Consider the following 20,686-nt stretch of genomic DNA (forward strand, 5'->3'; position numbering starts at 1 on the left):
AAAAATGAGGAAATTGGGAAAACTTGGGGGAAAATGGGGAAATTTGGGGAAAAAAAGAGGAAATTTGGGAAAACTTGGGGGAAATGGGGGAAAATTGGGAAAATTGGGGAAAATTGGGGAAAGGGGGGAAATTTGGGAAAAAGGAGGAGAAAAATTGGGAAATTTTGGGGAAAATTTGGGAAAATTTGGGAAAACTTGGGAAAAGGAGGGGGGATAAATTGGGAAAATTTGGGGGAAAAAAGGGAAATTTGGGGAAAAAGTCGGGAAAAAAATGGGAAAAAATCCGGGAAAAATGGGAATGGGGGAGGGGAAATTCGGGAATTTTGGGAATTTTGGGAATTTTGGGAATCCGGGGCCGAAGGTCGCGCTGGCAGCGCCAAAATCGCGGAATTTGCCCCCAAAAATCGATCGGGAGCAAAGGGGGCGGGGCCGGGGCGGAATTGCCGGGAAAAAATGGGCGGGGAAAAAATTCCCGGAATTTGGGAATGGCGGGAAAGGGGGGAGGGGAATTTTGGCAGAAATCCCGGAATTTTTGGGGGATGAATTTCCCCAATTTTGGGAGAAAATTCCTGAATTTTTTCGGGATAAAATCCTTCCAATGTTTGGGATAAAATTCCCGGGTTTTGGGATAAAATCCCGGAATTTTTTTGGGATAAAATCGCCACATTTTGGGATAAAATCCTGGAAGATTTTGGGAGAAAATCCCCGAATTTCGCCTCCAAATCCCTCAAATTTTTGGCGATAAAATTCCTGAATTTTGGGATAAAATTCCCAGTTTTTGGGATAAAATCCCGGAATTTTTTTGGGATAAAATCCCCCAGTTTTGGGATAAAACCCTGGAATTTTTTGGGATAAAATCCCCCAATTTTGGGATAAAATCCCCCATTTTTTGGGATAAAATCCCGGAATATTTTGGGATAAAATCCCGGAATTTTTTGGGATAAAATCCCGGTTTTTTTGGGGATTAAATCTCCCAATTTTAGGATAAAATCCCCCATTTTTTTTTAATAAAATCCTCCAATTTTTGGGATAAAATCCTGGAACTTTTTGGGATAAAATCCCCCAATTTTAGGATAAAATCCCGGATTTTTTGGGGATAAAACCACAGAATTTTAGGATAAAATCCCTCAGTTTTGGAATAAAATCCCCAATTTTTTGGAATAAACTCCCCCAATTTTTTGGGATAAAATCCCCCATTTTTTAAAATAAAATCTCCCAATTTTTGGGGTAAAATATTCCAAATTTGGGCTAAAATCCCCCAATTTTGCGATAAAATCCCGGAATATTTTGGGATAAAATCCCCAGGTTTGGGATAAAATCCTGAAAACCTTTGGGATGAAATCTCCCAATTTTTGGGATAAACTGCCCCAGTTTTGGGATAAAATCCCGGAATTTCTGGGGATAAAATCCCCAATTTTAGGATAAAATCCCCCAATTTTTTTTTATAAAATCCTCCAATTTTTGGGATAAAACTCCGGAATTTTTTGGGATAAAATCCCCCAATTTTGGGACAAAACCCCGGAATTTTTTGGGATAAAATCCCCCAATTTTTGGGATAAAATCCTGAAACCCCCAATTTTTGGGATAGACTCCCCCAGTTTTTTGGGATAAAACCCCGGAATTTTTTGGGATAAAATCCCCCAATTTTGGGATAAAACCCCGGAAGATTTTGGGATAAAATCCCCCCAATTTTGGGATAAAACCCCGGAATTTTTTGGGATAAAACTCCCCCCAGTTTTGGAATAAAACCCTGGAATTTTTTGGGGATAAAATCCCGGAATATTTTGGGATAAAAATCCCCCAATTTTGGGATAAAACCCCCACATTTTTTGGGATAAACTCCCCCAGGTTTTGGGATAAAACCCTCCAATTTTAGGATAAAATCCCGGATTTTTTTTGGGATAAAATCCCCCAATTTTGGGATAAAACCCCCGAATTTTTTGGAATAAAATCCCCCAATTTTGCGATAAAATCCCGGATTTTTTTGGGATAAACTCCCCCAATTTTGGAATAAAACCCTGGATTTTTTTGGGATAAAAATCCCCCAATTTTGGGATAAAACCCCGGAATTTTTTGGGATAAAATCCCCCAATTTTGGGATAAAACCCCGGAATTTTTTGGACGAGCTCCCGGAATTTTTGGGGGGTTTCTGGGATGCCCCCCCCCCCCCCGCGATGACGTCCACTCACCGCGCAGGTAGAGCAGCCCCAGGAGGCTCCAGGTGAGCGCGCGCGGCCCCGGAGCCGCCATGGCCGCAGGTGAGGGCGGAGACCCCGCCCCTGCCCCACCCTGACCCCGCCCCTCCTCCACCCTGACCCCGCCCCTCCCACATCCTCTGACCCCCGCCCCTCCCCCATCCCTGACCCCGCCCCTCCCCCATCCCTGACCCCGCCCCTCCCCCACCCTTGACCCCGCCCCTCCCCATCCCTGACCCCGCCCCTCCCCCCCATTGGTGACCCCGCCCCTCCCCATCCGTGAGTTTGCCCCGCCCCCACCCTGACCCCGCCCCTCCATCCCTGACCCCGCCCCTCCCCCCCATTGGTGACCCCGCCCCTCCCCCATCTGTGAGTTTGCCCCGCCCCCACCCTGACCCCGCCCCTCTCCTTATCGGTGACCACGCCCCCACCCCTCCCCCCCCCCCCCGGGACCCCCCGGTGACCTCGGGGGGGAGGGGCGGGGTCAGTGGGGGCGGGGTCAGTGGGGGCGGGGTCAGTGGGGGAGGGGCGGGGTCAGTGGGGGGAGGGGGCGGGGGCCGGAGCCGCTCCGGGACAGCGGGGAACGGAACGGGAGAGAGAGAGCGGGGGGGGGACAGGTGAGGAACGGGCACAGCTGGGCACACCTGGGCACACCTGGGCACACCTGGGCACACCTGGGCACACCCACAGACACATCTAGGGACACCTGGGCACAGCTGGGCACACCTGGGGATATCCACAGACACACCTGGGCACAGCTGGGCACAGCTGGGCACACCCACAGACACACCTGGGCACAGCTGGGCACACCCACAGACACACCTGGGCACACCTGGGCACACCCACAGACACACCTGGGGCACAGCTGGGCACACCTGGGGCACCTGGGGATATCCACAGACACACCTGGCCACACCTGGGCACAGCTGGGCACAGCTGGGCACACCCACAGAACACCTGGGCACACCTGGGGCACACCCACAGACACACCTGGGCACACCTGGGCACAGCTGGGCACACCCACAGACACACCTGGGCACACATGGGCACACACCTGGCGGGAAAACACTTGGGGGTCACCTGAGGGGCACCCGGGGCTGGGGCACACCTGGGGATGGACACCTGGCTCAGGTGGGGGGGGGAGGGGTCTTCAACCACTGGGGGGACCCTCACCTGTGCTGACCCCTCACCTGTGCTGACCCTCACCTGTGCTGACCCTCACCTGTCCTGACCCTCACCTGTGCTGACCCTCACCTGTGCTGACCCTCACCTGTCCTGACCCCTCACCTGTGCTGACCCCTCACCTGTGCTGACCCTCACCTGTGCTGACCCTCACCTGTGCTGAGTGCTCACCTGTCCCCCCTTCACCTGTGCTGACCCTCACCTGTGCTGACCCTCACCTGTGCTGACCCTCACCTGTGCTGACCCCTCACCTGTGCTGACCCTCACCTGTGCTGGATCTCACCTGTCCTGACCCTCACCTGTCCTGACCCTCACCTGTGCTGACCCCTCACCTGTCCTGACCCTCACCTGTGCTGACCCCCTCACCTGTGCTGGATCTCACCTGTGCTGAGCCCTCACCTGTCCTCCTTCACCTGTGCTGGATCTCACCTGTGCTGACCCCTCACCTGTGCTGACCCCTCACCTGTCCTGACCCCTCACCTGTGCTGACCCTCACCTGTCCTGACCCTCACCTGTCCTGACCCTCACCTGTCCCCCCTTCACCTGTGCTGGCTCTCACCTGTGCCCCTTCACCTTTCCCTCCCCCCTCACCTGTCCCCTCCCCCCTCACCTGTCCAGGTCCCTCACCTGTCCCAGCTCGGCCTCTCCTGAGACCTCACCTGTGGTGGCCACGCCTTCTCACCTGTGCCTGAGCCCACCTGAGCTCACCTGAGCTCACCTGAGCTCATCTGAGTTCACCTGAGCTCACCTGAGCTCATCTGAGTTCACCTGAGCTCACCTGAGCTCACCTGAGCCCACCTGAGCGCACCTGAGCTCACCTGAGCCCACCTGAGCTCACCTGAGCTCATCTGAACTCACCTGAGCTCACCTGAACCCACCTGAGCCCACCTGTCCCCCCCGCCATGAGGATTTGGGGCCCCCCGTTACCTGCGGGCTCACCTGGGGCTGCTGCTGCACCTGTGGGGGCTCTGCGGTGAGTGGGGGGGGGGACAGGTGAGGGGGGAGGGGACAGGTGGGGGGGGGTGGGTCAGGTGAGGGGGGAGGGGACAGGTGAGGGGGGAGGGGACAGATGAGGGGGGTGGGACAGGTGAGGGGGAGGGGACAGGTGAGGCCACACCTGGGCACAGTTTGGGGCGCCCAGGTAGGGCACAGGTGAGACCTCCCCGCTCTCCACGCCAGGTGAGCCCCTGGAGTGCCCAGGTGAGCTCACCTGTCCCGTGCTCCAGGTGTGCCCCCAGGTGCCGCCCTGCCGTCCTCAGGTGCGACCCCGGAACCCTCAGGTGAGTCCCTGACACCCCCAGGTGAAGCCTGGAGTGCCCAGGTGAGCCCCTGGTGTGCCCAGGTGAGCTCCTGGCACTCAGGTGAGCCCCTGGTGTGCCCAGGTGAGCCCTTGGCACGCCCAGGTGAGCCCTGGAGTGCCCAGGTGAGCCCCTGGAGTGCCCAGGTGAGCCCTGGTGTGCCCAGGTGAGCCCCTGGCACTCAGGTGAGCCCCTGGAGTGCCCAGGTGAGCCCCTGGAGTGCCCAGGTGAGCTCCTGGTGCCCAGGTGAGCCCCTGGAGTGCCCAGGTGAGCCCTGGTGTGCCCAGGTGAGCCCCTGGCACTCAGGTGAGCCCCTGGAGTGCCCAGGTGAGCCCCTGGAGTGCCCAGGTGAGCTCCTGGTGCCCAGGTGAGCCCAGGGCACGCCCAGGTGAGCCCCTGGCACTCAGGTGAGCCCCTGGAGTGCCCAGGTGAGCACCTGACACGCCCAGGTGAGGCCGGGCCACGCCCAGCTGAGCTCACCTGTCCCCGTCCCGCGGCCCAGGTGAGCCCGAGGAGGGCCAGGTGCGCCTGGCCGGGGGCCCGCACAGGTGCGCGGGGCGCGTCGAGGTGTTCCACGCGGGCAGGTGGGGCACGGTGTGCGACGACACCTGGGACCTGGCGGACGCGGCCGTCACCTGCCGCCAGGTGCGCTGCGGCCCCGCCCTGTGGGCGCCGGGCGCGGCGCAGTTCGGGCGTGGCTCAGGTGCGATCTGGCTGGACCAGACCAACTGCAGCGGCAGCGAGGCGCACCTGGCCCAGTGCCCCGCCCACACCTGGGGCCGCAACGACTGCCAGCACGGGGGAGGACGCCGGCGCCGTGTGCGCAGGTGAGACAGGTGGGACAGGTGAGGGACAGGTGGGACAGGTGAGGGACAGGTGAGGGACAGGTGAGACAGGTGAGACAGGTGAGACAGGTGAGGGACAGGTGGGACAGGTGAGGGACAGGTGAGAGAGGTGAGACAGGTGGGACAGGTGGGACAGGTGGGACAGGTGAGACAGGTGAGACAGGTGAGCACAGGTGAGGGACAGGTGAGACAGGTGGGACAGGTGGGACAGGTGAGACAGGTGAGACAGGTGAGACAGGTGAGCACAGGTGAGGGACAGGTGGGACAGGTGGGACAGGTGAGGGACAGGTGTGGGACAGGTGAGACAGGTGGGACAGGTGGGACAGGTGAGGGACAGGTGGGACAGGTGAGGGACAGGTGGGACAGGTGGGACAGGTGAGACAGGTGGGACAGGTGGGACAGGTGGGACAGGTGGGACAGGTGTGGGACAGGTGGGACAGGTGAGGGACAGGTGGGACAGGTGGGACAGGTGAGGGACAGGTGGGACAGGTGGGACAGGTGAGGGACAGGTGGGACAGGTGGGACAGGTGAGGGACAGGTGGGACAGGTGGGACAGGTGACACAGGTGGGACAGGTGAGGGACAGGTGTGTGCAAGTGGGGCAGCTATGGCAGGTGTGGCAGGTGAGACAGGCGAGCATGGGCAGGTGGGACAGGTGGGACAGGTGTGCACAGGTGAGACAGGTGGGACAAGTGAGAGAGGTGATGGACAGGTGGGACAGGTGAGCACAGGTGTGCAGGTATGGACAGGTGTACTCAGGTGAGGTTACCTGGGGTTACCTGTGGATACCTGGGGTTACCTGGGGTTTTTCTGGCATTTACCTGGGGTCACCTGGGGTTACCTGTGAGCACCTGGGGTCACCTGGGAGTTACCTGGGGTCACCTGGGGTTACCTGGGAGTTACCTGGGAGTTACCTGGGAGTTACCTGGGGTTACCTGGGGTCACCTGGGGTTACCTGGGGTCACCTGGGAGTTACCTGGGAGTTACCTGGGGTCACCTGGGGTCACCTGGGGTTACCTGGGAGTTACCTGGGGTCACCTGGGGTTACCTGGGAGTTACCTGGGAGTTACCTGGGAGTTACCTGGGAGTTACCTGGGGTTACCTGGGGTCACCTGGGGGTGCCCGGGTTACCTGTCCTGATCAGCCCAGGTGTTGCAGACTCGCTGGAGCCGGAGCCGCCCTCACCTGCGCCTGGCCGGGGGCCGGCACCGCTGCGCGGGGGAGGGTGGAGCTGCTGCACCTGGGCAGGTGGGCCGGGGTCTGCGGGCACACCTGGGGCCCGCGGGAGGCTCAGGTGGTCTGCAGGTACCTGGGCTGCGGGACCCCCCTGGACGCACCTGGGGACGCACCTGGGGACGCACCTGGGGACGCACCTGAGGGTGCACCTGGGGCCACACCTGAGGGTGCACCTGGGGCCACACCTGGGGCCGCACCTGGGGCCGCACCTGGCCAGGTGTGGCTGGAACAGGTGAGCTGCAAAGGCACCGAGAGCGACCTGAGGCAGTGCAGGGCGGGGCCCTGGCGGGAGCGCACCTGTGCCCGGGGGGGCGTGGCCAACGTGACGTGCTCAGGTGGGTGTGACGTCACCCTCAGCTGGGCAGGTGGCTCAGGTGTGGGGGACGGCTCAGGTGTGCTCAGGTGGGTGTGGGAGCCTCACCTGGCCACGTCACACCTGTGAACCCCCACCCCCACCTGCCCCTCCCCCCCCTTCACCTGTCCCGCTCGGGTGCCCCTCCCCCACCCCTCCCCCAGGTGAGCTGGGCCGTTACCTGAGCCCCACCCTCACCTGTCAGCCAGCCCAGAGCACACCTGGCCCCTCCCTCACCTGCCCAGAGCACACCTGTCCCCCTCCCTCACCTGCCCAGAGCACACCTGCCGCCCCCTCCCCCTCCCTCACCTGGCCCCTCCCCAGTTCCCTCCCCAGGTAAGCTCTGAGCACACCTGGCCCCTCCCTCACCTACCCAGGTCACACCTGGCCCCTCCCTCACCTGCCCAGGTCACACCTGACCCGCCCCACCCTCTCACCTGTCCCCCTCACCTGAGCTCTCCCTCACCTGTCCCTCCCCTGTCCCACTCTCACCTGTCCCTCCCCTGTCCCTCACCTGTCCCTCTCTCACCTGTCCCTCACCTGTCCCTCTCTCACCTGTCCCTCACCTGTCCCTCTCTCACCTGTCCCTCACCTGTCCCACTCTCACCTGTCCCTCACCTGTCCCTCCCTCACCTGTCCCACTCTCACCTGTCCATGTCTCACCTGTCCATGTCTCACCTGTCCCCTCACCTGTCCCTCACCTGTCCCAGTCTCACCTGTCCCTCACCTGTCCCACTCTCACCTGTCCCACTCTCACCTGTCCCTCACCTGTCCCTCACCTGTCCCTCACCTGTCCCACTCTCACCTGTCCCTCACCTGTCCCACTCTCACCTGTCCCTTACCTGTCCCTCACCTGTCCCACTCTCTCCTGTCCCTCACCTGTCTCTCACCTGTCCCTCACCTGTCCCTCACCTGTCCCCTCACCTGTCCCACTCTCACCTGTCCCTCACCTCTCCCTCACCTGTCTCTCACCTGTCCCCTCACCTGTCCCCTCACCTCTCTCTCACCTCTCTCTCACCTGTCCCACTCTCACCTGTCCCTCACCTGTCCCACTCTCACCTGTCCCTCACCTGTCCCAGTCTCACCTGTCCCTCACCTGTCCCACTCTCACCTGTCCCTCACCTGTCCCAGTCTCACCTGTCCCTCACCTGTCCCACTCTCACCTGTCCCACTCTCACCTGTCCCTCACCTGTCCCACTCTCACCTGTCCCCTTACCTGTCCCTCACCTGTCCCACTCTCACCTGTCCCTCCCCTGTCCCCCCGCCCAGGCTGGGCGCTGGCCACGCCCCCTCAGGTGCGCCTGGCGGACGGGCCAGGTGCGTGCGCGGGCCGGGTGGAGGTGCTGCACCTGGGCAGGTGGGGCACGGTGTGCGACGACGGCTGGGCCTTCCCCGCCGCCGCCGTCGTCTGCCGCTACCTGGGCTGCGGGCAGGTGATCGCGGCCCCCGCCCCGCGCGCGCTTCGGGCCCGGCCGCGGCCCCGTCTGGCTGGACAGGCTCACCTGCACAGGTGAGGAGGCCGCGCCCCACGAGTGCCGCCACAGAGGGTGGGGAGTGCACAGCTGCCAGCACAGCGAGGACGCCGGCGTCGTGTGCGCAGGTGAGGCAGGTGTGACAGGTGGGACAGGTGTGACAGGTGGGACAGGTGTGCGCAGGTGAGGCAGGTGTGTGCAGGTGGGACAGGTGTGACAGGTGAGAGACAGGTGAGGGACAGGTGAGACAGGTGTACGCAGGTGAGACAAGTGTGACAGGTGAGACACCTGGGACAGGTGAAACAGGTGAGACAGGTGTGCGCAGGTGAGACAGGTGTGACAGGTGAGACAGGTGTGCGCAGGTGGGACAGGTGTGACAGGTGAGGCACCTGGGACAGCTGGGACAGGTGAGACAGGTGAGACAGGTGAGAGATGGGACAGGTGTGTGCAGGTGAGGCATCTGGCACAGGTGGGACAGGTGAGAGTGTGCAGGTGAGAGACAGGTGAGAGCAACGTGTCTGTGCAGGTGAGGCAGGTGGGACAGGTGAGACAGGTGAGAGACAGGTGAGAGACAGGTGAGGCAGGTGAGACAGGTGAGACAGGTGGAACAGGTGAGAGACAGGTGAGAAACAGGTGGGACAAGTGGGACAGGTGGGACAGGTGAGGGATGGGAAAGATGGGACAGGTGTGTGCAGGTGAGGGACAGGTGAGGACAGGTGGGCTGTGACCAAAGCCCCTCACCTGTCCCACCCTCAACTGCCCCACCCTCACCTGTCCCACCCTCACCTGCCCCACCCTCACCTGCCCCACCCTCACCTGTCCCACCCTCACCTGCCCCACCCTCACCTGTCCCACTCTCACCTGTCCCTCACCTGCCCCACCCTCACCTGTCCCACTCTCACCTGTCCCTCACCTGCCCCACCCTCACCTGTCCCACCCTCACCTGTCCCTCACCTGCCCCACCCTCACCTGTCCCACCCTCACCTGCCCCGCCCTCACCTGTCCCCCCCCGGCAGGTTCGGGCCTGGCCGACCTGGTTCACCTGCGCCTGGCCGGGGGCCCGCACAGGTGCGCCGGCCGCCTGCAGGTGCGGCACGAGGGGCGCTGGGGCGGGGTCTGCGGCCTCACCTGGGCGCTGCCCGCCGCGCGCGTCGCCTGCCGCTACCTGGGCTGCGGCCCCGCCCTCCGCGCCGCCCAGGTGAGCGTGCCCCGCGACGAGCTCACCTGGGTGGAGTCGCTCAGGTGCGAGGGCGGCGAGGGGAACCTGCTGGAGTGCCAGGTGAGGGCCTGGGGCGCCCCCCCCTGCCCGCACGCCGCCGTCACCTGCGCCGAGCCAGGTGAGCCCGGGGCACCTGCGCAGGTGAGGCGGGAGGGGCACACCTGGGACACAGCTGGGGGTACAGCTGGGACACACCTGGGAGTACAGCTGGGATACACCTGGGGACACCTGGGCACACCTGGGGACACCTGGGGGCACCTGGGACACACCTGGGGACAGCTGGGGATACCTGGGGACACCTGGGCACACCCACAGAACACCTGGGGACACCTGGGTTACACCTGGGGACACCTGGGTTACACCTGGGGATATAGCTGGGACACACCTGGGGATATAGCTGGGACACACCTGGGGACACACCTGCGCACACCTGCAGACACACCTGGGCACACCTGGGGACACCTGGGGACACCTGGGGACACCTGGGCACACCTGGGGACACACCTGGGCACACCTGGGCACACCTGGACACAGCTGGGACACACCTGGGGACAGCTGGGACACACCTGGGCACACCTGGGGAGATCCAGACACACCTGGGACACACCTGGGCACAACTGATTACACCTGGGGACACCTGGGGACACCTGGGGATATGCACAGACACACCTGGGCACACCTGAAGACACCTGGGCACAGCTGGGGTCACCTGGGGCACACCTGGGCACAGCTGGGAATATCCCATGACACACCTGGGGCACACCTGGGCACAGCTGGGGTCACCTGGGGCACACCTGGGCACAGCTGGGGCACCGGCCAGGTGAGCTCACCTGCCCAGCTCCCCCCATGTGCTCCAGGTGAGGCCCCAGCACCCCCAGGTGAGCCCCTGGAGTGCCCAGGTGAGCTCACCTGCCCTTGCTTTGTGCTCCAGGTGTGTCCCTGCCTGAGCCAGGTGTGAGCCCGGCACCCTCAGGTGAGCCCCAGGTGTCCCCAGGTGAGCTGGGGCTGCTGAACCACGCCCGCACCTGGCTCAGGTGGGGCTGGCCCCGCCCAGGTGAGCTCACCTGTCCGTGTTCTGTGTCCCAGGTGCAGCCCCGCCGCCCTCAGGTGCGACCCCGGAACCCCCAGGTGAGAACCTGACACCCCCAGGTGAGAACCTGACACCCCCAGGTGAGCACCTGACACCCCCAGGTGAGCCCCTGGTGTGCCCAGGTGAGCTCACCTGTCCCTGTTCCATGTTCCAGGTGTGACTGCGGAGCCCCCAGGTGAGCCCCTGACCCCCCCAGGTGAGCATGTGGCACACCCAGGTGAGCCCCTGGTGCCCAGGTGAGCCCCTGGTGCACCTGGCTGGGGGGGCAGCCCAGGTGAGCTCACCTGTCCCTGTTCTGTGTTCCAGGAGTGCCCACAGGTGTGACCCCGGAACCCTCAGGTGAGCCCCTGACACCCCCAGGTGAGCCCTGGAGTGCCCAGGTGAGCCCTGGAGTGCCCAGGTGAGCCCCTGGCACTCAGGTGAGCTCACCTGTCCCTGTTCCATGTTCCAGGTGCGACCCCAGAACCCTCAGGTGAGCCCCTGGAGTGCCCAGGTGAGCTCCTGGTGCCCAGGTGAGCCCAGGGCACGCCCAGGTGAGGCCGGGCCACGCCCAGCTGAGCTCACCTGTCCCCGTCCCGCGGCCCAGGTGAGCCCGAGGAGGGCCAGGTGCGCCTGGCCGGGGGCCCGCACAGGTGCGCGGGGCGCGTCGAGGTGTTCCACGCGGGCAGGTGGGGCACGGTGTGCGACGACACCTGGGACCTGGCGGACGCGGCCGTCACCTGCCGCCAGGTGCGCTGCGGCCCCGCCCTGTGGGCGCCGGGCGCGGCGCAGTTCGGCGAGGGGGCGGGGCCGGTGTGGCTGGACGGGCTCAGGTGCGCCGGCAGCGAGGCTCACCTGGCCCAGTGCCCCGGGCACACCTGGGGGACGCACACCTGCAACCACGCCGAGGACGCCGGCGCCGCGTGCGCAGGTGAGGGCGGGCAGGTGAGATCAGGTGTGCTCAGGTGGGCTCAGGTGAGCTCAGGTGAATGTGGGCAGGTGAGATCAGGTGGGCTCAGGTGGGCTCAGGTGGGCTCAGGAGTGCAGACAGGTGTGCTCAGGTGGGCTCAGGTGAATGTGGGCAGGTGAGATCAGGTGGGCTCAGGTGAGCTCAGGTGGGCTCAGGTGGGCTCAGGTGAATGTGGGCAGGTGAGATCAGGTGGGCTCAGGAGTGCAGACAGGTGGGCTCAGGTGGGCTCAGGTGTGCTCAGGTGGGCTCAGGTGGGCTCAGGTGAATGTGGGCAGGTGAGCTCAGGTGGGCTCAGGTGAATGTGGGCAGGTGGGATCAGGTGGGCTCAGGTGTGGACAGGTGGGCTCAGGTGAGCAGGAGTGGGGACAGGTGAGTTCAGGTGTGCGCAGGTGAGGCAGGTGAGCTCAGGTGCGCTGCTGAGTGTGCCCAGGTGAGCTCAGGTGTGCTGAGAGACAGGTGAGCTCAGGTGTGCGCAGGTGAGGGGACAGGTGAGCGCACCTGGACTATGGGGGTTGGAGGGGATGGGTGAGGGGGAGGGGAGGGCGCACCTGGGCACAACTGAGGCCATGCTGAGACACACCTGGGACACACCTGGCCCTGCCCCTCACCTGTCCCCAGGTAACCCTTAGTTAACCCCGCCCCTCACCAGTCCCTCACCTGCCCCAGGTAATCCCTCCCCTCACCTGTCCCAGATAACCCCAACCCCTCACCTGTCCCAGGTAACCCTGCCCCCCACACCTGTCCCACACCTGCCCCAGGTGACCCCTCCCCTCACCTGTCCCTCACCTGCCCCAGGTAACCCTGCCCCCCTCACCTGTCCCTCACCTGCCCCAGATGACCCCTCCCCTCACCTGCCCCAGGTAACCCCTCCCCTCACCTGTCCCTCACCTGTTCCAGGTAACCCCATCCCCTCACCTGTCCCTCACCTGTCCCAGGTAACCCCAACCCCTCACCTGTCCCTCACCTGCCCCAGGTGACCCCTCCCCTCACCTGTCCCTCACCTGCCCCAGGTGACCCCTCCCCTCCCCTCCGTTGCAGCCTCGGCGGTGCCGGCCCCGCCCCAGGTGCGCCTCTCAGGTGCGCCCGACAGGTGCGCGGGGCGGGTGGAGGTGCTGCACGCGCACCTGTGGGGCACCGTGTGCGACGACGCCTGGGGCCCGCGGCAGGCGCAGGTGCTCTGCGCTCACCTGGGCTGCGGCCCCGCCCTGGAGGCGCCGGGCGCGGCCAGGTACGGCCGGGGGGAGGGGCCCATCTGGCTCGATGACGTCACCTGCACGGGGGAGGAGCCCGACTTCTTCAGGTGCGCCCACCGCACCTGGGGGGAGAACAACTGCCACCACGGCGAGGACGCGGGCGTGGTGTGCGCAGGTGAGGCACGCACAGGTGTGCCAGGTGTGTGCCAGGTGTGTGCAGGTGAGGCACGCACAGGTGTGCCAGGTGGTGTGCCAGGTGTGCGCAGGTGAGGCACGCACAGGTGTGCCAGGTGTGATATGGACAGGTGTGTGCAGGTGTGTGTGTGCGCAGGTGAGGCACAGATGTGCACAGGTGAGGCACAGGTGTGCGCAGGTGAGGCACGCACAGGTGTGCCAGGTATGTGCCAGGTGTGCCAGGTGTGCTCAGGTGTGCGCAGGTGAGGCACGGACAGGTGTGCCAGGTGTGCGCAGGTGAGGCACGGACAGGTGTGCGCAGATGTGTGCCAGGTGTGCCAGGTGTGCTCAGGTGAGGCACAGGTGTGCGCAGGTGAGGCACGCACAGGTGTGCTCAGGTGTGCGCAGGTGTGCGCAGGTGAGGCACGGACAGGTGTGCCAGGTGTGCTCAGGTGTGCGCAGGTGAGGCACAGGTGTGAGCAGGTGAGGCACGCACAGGTGTGCCAGGTGTGCTCAGGTGTGCGCAGGTGTGAGCAGGTGAGGCACAGGTGTGCACAGGTGAGGCACAGGTGTGCCAGGTGTGCGCAGGTGAGGCACGCACAGGTGTGCCAGGTGTGCTCAGGTGTGCGCAGGTGTGAGCAGGTGAGGCACAGGTGTGCACAGGTGAGGCACAGGTGTGCCAGGTGTGCTCAGGTGTGCGCAGGTGTGAGCAGGTGAGGCACAGGTGTGCACAGGTGAGGCACAGGTGTGCCAGGTGTGAGCAGGTGAGGCACGGACAGGTGTGTGCAGGTGTGATAGGGAGAGGTGTGCGCAGGTGAGGCACAGACAGGTGTGCGCAGGTGTGAGAGGGACAGGTGTGCGCAGGTGAGGCACAGACAGGTGTGCGCAGGTGAGGCACAGGTGTGCGCAGGTGTGTGCAGGTGTGCCAGGTGTGCTCAAGTGTGTTAGGGACAGGTGTGCGCAGGTGTGATATGGACAGGTGTGTGCAGGGGTGTGTGTGCGCAGGTGAGGCACAGGTGTGCCAGGTGTGCACAGGTGAGGCACGGACAGGTGTGCACAGGTATGATATGGACAGGTGTGCACAGGTGTGTGTGCAGGTGTGCTATGGACAGGTGTGGTATGGACAGGTGTGCACAGATGTGCTGTGGACAGGTGTGCGCAGGTGAGGACAGGTGTGCAGGTGCGATGTGCGCAGGTGAGGCATGTGCAGGTGTGCACAGGTGTGTGTGCAGGTGTGCTATGGACAGGTGTGCACAGATGTGCTGTGGAGAGGTGTGCGCAGGTGAGGACAGGTGTGCACAGGTGTGATGTGGACAGGTGAGGCATGGGCAGGTGTGCACAGGTGAGGACAGGTGTGCACAGGTGTGCCGTGCACAGGTGTGCCGTGCACAGGTGTGCTGTGCTCCTTTAGGGCGGGTCTCACCTGTCCAGGTGAGGCTCAGCCGGCGCCGGGGCCTCACCTGTGCGTCCCCACAGGTAACTCGAGCTCAGGTGAGGTGCGGCTGGCGGCCGGGCCGCACCTGTGCGCAGGTAGGGTGGAGGTGCTGCACGAGGGGCGCTGGGGCACCGTGTGCGACCACGGCTGGGACCTGAGCGACGCCCAGGTGAGCACAGGTGGGCTCAGGTGAGCGCGGGGGGACAGGTGAGGGCAGGGGGGGACAGGTGAGCACGGGGGGACAGGTGAGGGCAGGTGGGCTCAGGTGAGCGCGGGGGGGACAGGTGAGGGCAGGTGGGCTCAGGTGAGCACGGGGGGGACAGGTGAGGCTGGGGGGACAGGTGAGCACAGGTGAGGGCAAGGGGGCTCAGGTGAGCACAGGTGGGCTCAGGTGAGGCTGGGGGGCTCAGGTGAGCACAGGGGGGCTCAGGTGAGGCTGGGGGGCTGCACAGGTGAGCCCTGCAGGTGTCCAGGTGAGCTCAGGTGTCTCCTTGGGCTCACCCAGGTGTGTTTGGGGTCACCCAGGTGTGTTTACCTGCCCCCAGGTGTGTTTAAGGCCCCCCAGGTGTGTTTACCTGCCCCAGGTGTGTTTAAGGCCCCCCAGGTGTGTTTACCTGCCCCAGGTGTGTTTAAGGTCTCTCAGGTGTGTTTACCTGCCCCCAGGTGTATTTAAAGCCCCCCAGGTGTATTTAAAGTCCCCCAGGTGTGTTTAAGGCCCCCAGGTGTGTTTACCTGCCCAGGTGTGTTTAAGGCCCCCAGGTGTGTTTACCTGCCCCAGATGTGTTTAAGGTCTCTCAGGTGTCTTTACCTGCCCCAGGTGTGTTTACCTGCCCAGGTGTGTTTAAGGTATCTCAGGTGTGTTAAGGCCCCCCAGGTGTGTTCACCTGCCCCAGGTGTGTTCCCAGGACTCACCCAGGTGTGTTTACCTGCCCCAGGTGTATTTAAGGTCTCTCAGGTGTGTTAAGGCCCCCCAGGTGTGTTTACCTGCCCCAGGTGTGTTCCCAGGCCTCACCCAGGTGTGCTCACCTGCCCACAGGTGGTGTGCCGCCAGGTGCGCTGCGGGCCGGCGCTGGCGGCCCCGGGCGGGGCGCGCTTCGGGCGGGGCTCGGGCCAGGTGTGGCTGAGCGAGCTCACCTGCGCGGGCAGCGAGCGGCACCTGGGGCACTGCCCCGCCCCCCCCTGGGGCAGCAACACCTGCGGGCACGAACGCGACGCGGCGGTGGAGTGCGCAGGTGAGCACGGACAGGTGGGCACAGGCACGGACAGGTGAGCACAGGTATGGACAGGTGAGCATGGACAGGTGAGCATGGACAGGTGAGCACGGACAGGTGGGAGCAGGTGAGCACAGGTGAGCACAGGTGAGCATGGACAGGTGAGCATGGACAGGTGGGCACAGGTGAGCACAGGTACGGACAGGTGGGCACAGGTATGGACAGGTGGGAACAGGTACGGACAGGTGAGAAAGGTGAGGACAGGTATGGACAGGTGAGAACAGGTGAGCACAGGTGAGGACAGGTGAGAACAGGTGAGCACAGGTATGGACAGGTGAGCACAGGTGGGCTCAGGTGAGCTCAGGTGAGCACAGGTGAGCACGGACAGGTGGGCAGGTGAGCACAGGTGAGCACAGGTGAGCACAGGTGAGGACAGCTGAGCATGGACACGTGGTCAGGTGAGAACAGGTATGGACAGGTGAGCACAGACAGGTGGGCAGGTGAGCACAGGTGAGCACAGCTATGGACAGGTGAGAACATGTGAGCACAGGTGTGGACAGGTGGGCAGGTGAGGACAGGTGAGCATGGACAGGTGAGCTCAGGTCAGCACAGGTATGGACAGGTGAGAAGAGGTGAGCACAGGTGAGCACGGACAGGTGGGAACAGGTGAGCAGAGACAGGTGAGAATAGGTATGGACAGGTAAGGACAGTTGAGAACGAACAGGTATGGACAGGGAGCAGGGACAGGTGTGCCCAGGTGAGCAGGGACAGGTGTGCTCAGGTGAGCAGGGACAGATGTGCTCAGGTAGGGGGTGGGGCACAGGTGTGCTGTGAGGTGTCCATTACCTGCCCTCACCTGTCCTCCATCACTCACCTGTCCCCTCTCACCTGTCCCCTCTCACCTGTCCCCCCTCACCTGTCTCACCTGTTCATCCCTCACCTGTCCATTCACTCACCTGTCCCTCACCTGTCCCCTGTCCCCCACAGCCCCATGTCCTCACCTCTCCATCCCTCACCTGTCCCACACCTGTCTCACCTGTCCATGCACTCACCTGTCCATCCCTCACCTGTCCCGTCCCCGCAGCCCCGCCCGCCACGCCCTCACTGTCCCTCACCTGTCCCTCACCTGTCCCTCACCTGTCTCACCTGTCCATGCACTCACCTGTCCCATCCCCGCAGCCCCGCCCCCCACACCTGTCTCACCTGTCCCACACCTGTCTCACCTGTCCATGCACTCACCTGTCCATCCCTCACCTGTCCCGTCCCCGCAGCCCCGCCCTCACCTGTCCCTCACCTGTCCCTCACCTGTCTCTCACCTGTCCCATCCCTGCAGCCCCACCCCCACCCCCTCACCTGTCCCCCCTCACTTGTCACCTGTCCCCTCACCTGTCCATCCCTCACCTGTCTCACCTGTCCATGCCCTCACCTGTCCCGTCCCCGCAGCCCTGCCCCCACACCCTCACCTGTCCCTCACCTGTCCCTCACCTCTCTCACCTGTCTCACCTGTCCATGCCCTCACCTGTCCCGTCCCCGCAGCCCTGCCCCCACACCCTCACCTGTCTCACCTGTCCCTCACCTGTCTCACCTGTCTCACCTGTCCCGTCCCCGCAGCCCCGCCCCCCACGCCCTCACCTGTCCCGGCGGCTCCGGGGGCGCCTCTCCAGGTGCGCCTGGCCGGGGGGCCCGCACAGGTGCGCGGGGCGCGTCGAGGTGTTCCACGCGGGCAGGTGGGGCACGGTGTGCGACGACACCTGGGACCTGGCGGCCCGCGCGGGTCACCTGCCGCCAGGTGCGCTGCGGCCCCGCCCTGGGCGCGCCCGGCCGCGCCCGCTTCGGGCCCGGCGCCGGCCCCGTGTGGCTGGACCAGGTGCGCTGCTCAGGTGAGGAGCTCACCTTGGACAGGTGCGAGCGGCAGCCCTGGGGGGGAGCACGACTGCGGGCACGAGGAGGACGCGGGCGTGGTGTGCGCAGGTGAGCACGGCACAGGTGAGGGCAGGGGGGACAGGTGAGCACCTGGGGGGGACAGGTGAGGGGGACAGGTGAGGGCTGGGACAGGTGAGCACCTGGGGGGGGACAGGTGAGCACCTGGGACAGGTGAGGGGTGGGGGGACAGGTGAGGGCTGGGACAGATGAGGGGTGGGACAGGTGAGCACCTGGGACAGGTGAGGGGTGAGGGGACAGGTGAGAACCTGGGGACAGGTGAGGGGAAACTGAGGGGTGCAGGGGGACAGGTGAGGGGACAGGTGAGGGGACAGGTGAGGGCTGGGAGAGGTGAGGGGACAGGTGAGCACCTGGGGACAGGTGAGGGGACAGGTGAGGGCTGGGAGAGGTGAGGGGTGGGACAGGTGAGGGCTGGGATAGGTGAGGGGACAGGTGAGGGGTGGGACAGGTGAGGGCTGGGATAGGTGGGGGGACAGGTGAGGGCTGGGACAGGTGAGGGGTGGGACAGGTGAGGGCTGGGATAGGTGGGGGGGACAGGTGAGCACCTGGGGACAGGTGAGAACGTGGGGGACAGGTGAGGGGACACTGAGGGGTGCAGGGGGGACAGGTGAGGGGACAGGTGAGCACCTGGGGGGAACAGGTGAGCACCTGGGACAGGTGAGGGGTGGGGGTGCTCAGGTGTGTTTGGGAGGGCTCAGGTGTTCCCAGGTGCTGCCTCACCTGCCCCCAGGTGCCCCCAGGTGTGCCCAGGTGTGCCTGACGCTCTCCCCTCCCTGCAGGTGCCGACCCCCCCCAGGTGCGGCTGCGGGGCGGCCCCGGGCCCTGCGCGGGGCAGGTGCAGGTGCTGCTGCAGCGCACCTGGCTGCAGGTGTGCGGCCTCACCTGGGGGCTGCCCGAGGCGCAGGTGCTGTGCCGGCAGCTGGGCTGCGGCCCCGCCCTCGGCGCACCTGTGGGGCCGCACCTGCCCGGGGCGGGGCCTCACCTGGCCGGGCTCACCTGCGACGGCTCCGAGTCGCAGCTGCAGGAGTGCCTGCGGGAGGGGGCGGGGCCGAGCACCTGCACAGGTGGGGCGGCGCAGGTGCGCTGCGCCCTGCCCGCAGGTGAGCGCCGGGGGGAGGGGCCAAAGGGCAGGGACAGATGTGGGGGGAGGGGCCAAAGGTGAGGGGAGGGGCACCAGGTGAGCCCCAGGTGTGGGGGAGGGGCTCCAGGTGTGGGGGAGGGGCTCAGGTGAGCCCCAGGTGTGGGGGAGGGGCTCCAGGTGTGGGGGAGGGGCTCAGGTGAGCCCCAGGTGTGGGGGAGGAATCCCGGTGCAAGTCAGGTGAGGGGAAGAGCTGGGACAGGTGAGGAGGGAGGAGCCCGGACAGGTGGGACAGGTGAAGGCGGGACAGGTGGGAAGGGTTAAACCAGGACAGGTGAGAAGGGAGGAGCCAGGACAGGTGAGAAGGGCCAGGACAGGTGGGACAGGTGAAGGTGGGACAGGTGAGAAGGATTAAACCAGGACAGGTGGGAAGGGTTAAACCAGGACAGGTGAGAAGGGTTAAACCAGGACAGGTGAGAAGGGAGGAGCCAGGACAGGTGAGAAGGGCCAGGACAGGTGGGACAGGTGAAGGTGGGACAGGTGAGAAGGATTAAACCAGGACAGGTGGGAAGGGTTAAACCAGGACAGGTGAGGAGGGAGGAGCCAGGGAAGGTAAAGGGACAGGTGAGAAGAGCCAGGCCAGGTGTGAAATGTGGGACAGGTGAGAAGGGAGGAGCCAGGACAGGTGGGACAGGTGAAGGTGGGACAGGTGAAAAGGGTTAAACCAGGACAGGTGGGACAGGTGAGGGCAGGACAGGTGTGAAGTATTAAACCAGGACAGGTGTGAAGGGAGGAGCCCGGAGAGCTGGGAAGGGCCAGGACAGGTGAGGACAGGTGAAGGTGGGACAGGTGAGGAAGAGGAGCCAGGAGAGTTAGGACAGGTGAGAAGGGTTAAACCAGGACAGGTGAGGACAGGTGAGGACAGGTGAGGACAGGTAGGGACGGGTGGGACAGGCAGGGACAGCTGAGAAGGGTGGAGCAGGTAAGGACAGGTAAGGACAGGTGAGAAGGGTGGGACAGGTGAGAAAAATGGGACAGGTGAGGATAGGTAAGGACAGGTGAGAAGGGTGGGACAGGTAGGGACAGGTGAGCAGAGTGAGGCAGGTAAGGACAGATGAGCACAGGTGAGAAAGGCGAGGCAGGTGAGGACAGGTGAGGACAGATGAGCAAAGTGGGGCAGGTGAGGACAGGTGAGCACAGGTGAGGACTGGTGAGAAAGGGGAGGCAGGTAAGGACAAGTGAGCAGGGCAAGGCAGGTGAGGACAGGTGAGGACAGGTGAGGACAGGTGAGCAGGGCAAGGCAGGTGAGGACAGGTGAGGACAGGTGAGGACAGGTGAGGACAGGTGAGGACAGGTGAGGACAGGTGAGCAGGGCGAGGCAGGTGAGGACAGGTGAGGACAGGTGTGCTGGCTCCCCCCGACCCCTCACCTGTCCCCGCCAGGTGCGGCCCCCACCTGCGCATACCTGGTGGCGCTGCTGGTGCTGCTGACGTCGCTGGGCGGGGCCCTGCTCTGGCTCACCTTGCGGGCCAGGTGTGTCCCAGGTGAGTCCCGCACCTGCCCCGCCCCCCCGGGCGAGCCCAGGTGAGCCCGGGTGACGCCAGGTGTGTCCCCAGCTCACCTGGACGCCCCGAGGGCCCCCGGCGCCATTTACCTGCCCAGGAGGGACTCACCTGGCGAGGCCGAGGAGCTGCAGCTGATGGACGACGCCCCCTGAGCTCACCTGGCGGGGCTCACCTGGAGCCTGGAACTCACCTGGAGCCTGGAACTCACCTGGAGCCTGGAACTCACCTGGAGCTCACCTGGAGCTCACCTGG

At 64.1% G+C, this 20,686-nt stretch overlaps 1 protein-coding gene and 4 long non-coding RNA genes across 5 annotated transcripts; 4 read left to right on the forward strand and 1 right to left on the reverse strand.

Annotated features, from left to right (window-relative positions):
* The first annotated feature begins 2,248 nt into the window (after positions 1-2,248).
* LOC128802680 (deleted in malignant brain tumors 1 protein-like) lies at positions 2,249-20,604 on the forward strand. The gene is given in 23 exon segments (XM_053969236.1): positions 2,249-2,258; positions 4,285-4,350; positions 4,604-4,657; positions 5,178-5,502; positions 6,678-7,090; positions 8,377-8,558; positions 8,560-8,707; positions 9,596-9,916; positions 10,730-10,792; positions 10,885-10,926; positions 10,969-10,989; positions 11,195-11,227; positions 11,475-11,798; positions 12,876-13,205; positions 14,681-14,808; positions 15,676-15,871; positions 17,462-17,526; positions 17,528-17,611; positions 17,613-17,771; positions 17,773-17,836; positions 18,571-18,891; positions 20,312-20,413; positions 20,486-20,604. Coding segments are annotated over 23 exon segments (3,552 nt in total). The 3' UTR covers positions 20,587-20,604.
* Positions 12,574-12,848, reverse strand: LOC128802697 (uncharacterized). Its single transcript, XR_008435554.1, has 3 exons — positions 12,802-12,848; positions 12,689-12,714; positions 12,574-12,651 (listed from the first exon to the last, which is right to left on the reverse strand). It is a non-coding gene; the product is annotated as an uncharacterized LOC128802697 (long non-coding RNA).
* LOC128802696 (uncharacterized) lies at positions 13,849-14,257 on the forward strand. The gene is made up of 3 exons (XR_008435553.1): positions 13,849-13,960; positions 14,084-14,114; positions 14,221-14,257. It is a non-coding gene; the product is annotated as an uncharacterized LOC128802696 (long non-coding RNA).
* LOC128802695 (uncharacterized) lies at positions 15,182-15,641 on the forward strand. The gene is made up of 3 exons (XR_008435552.1): positions 15,182-15,223; positions 15,343-15,419; positions 15,495-15,641. It is a non-coding gene; the product is annotated as an uncharacterized LOC128802695 (long non-coding RNA).
* On the forward strand, positions 19,523-20,273 carry LOC128802701 (uncharacterized). Its single transcript, XR_008435559.1, has 3 exons — positions 19,523-19,563; positions 19,704-19,774; positions 20,214-20,273. It is a non-coding gene; the product is annotated as an uncharacterized LOC128802701 (long non-coding RNA).
* Positions 20,605-20,686: the final 82 nt, after the last annotated feature.

This window comes from Vidua macroura, unplaced genomic scaffold, assembly GCF_024509145.1.
Source record: "Vidua macroura isolate BioBank_ID:100142 unplaced genomic scaffold, ASM2450914v1 whyUn_scaffold_146, whole genome shotgun sequence".
In the NCBI taxonomy this organism is placed as follows: domain Eukaryota; kingdom Metazoa; phylum Chordata; class Aves; order Passeriformes; family Viduidae; genus Vidua; species Vidua macroura.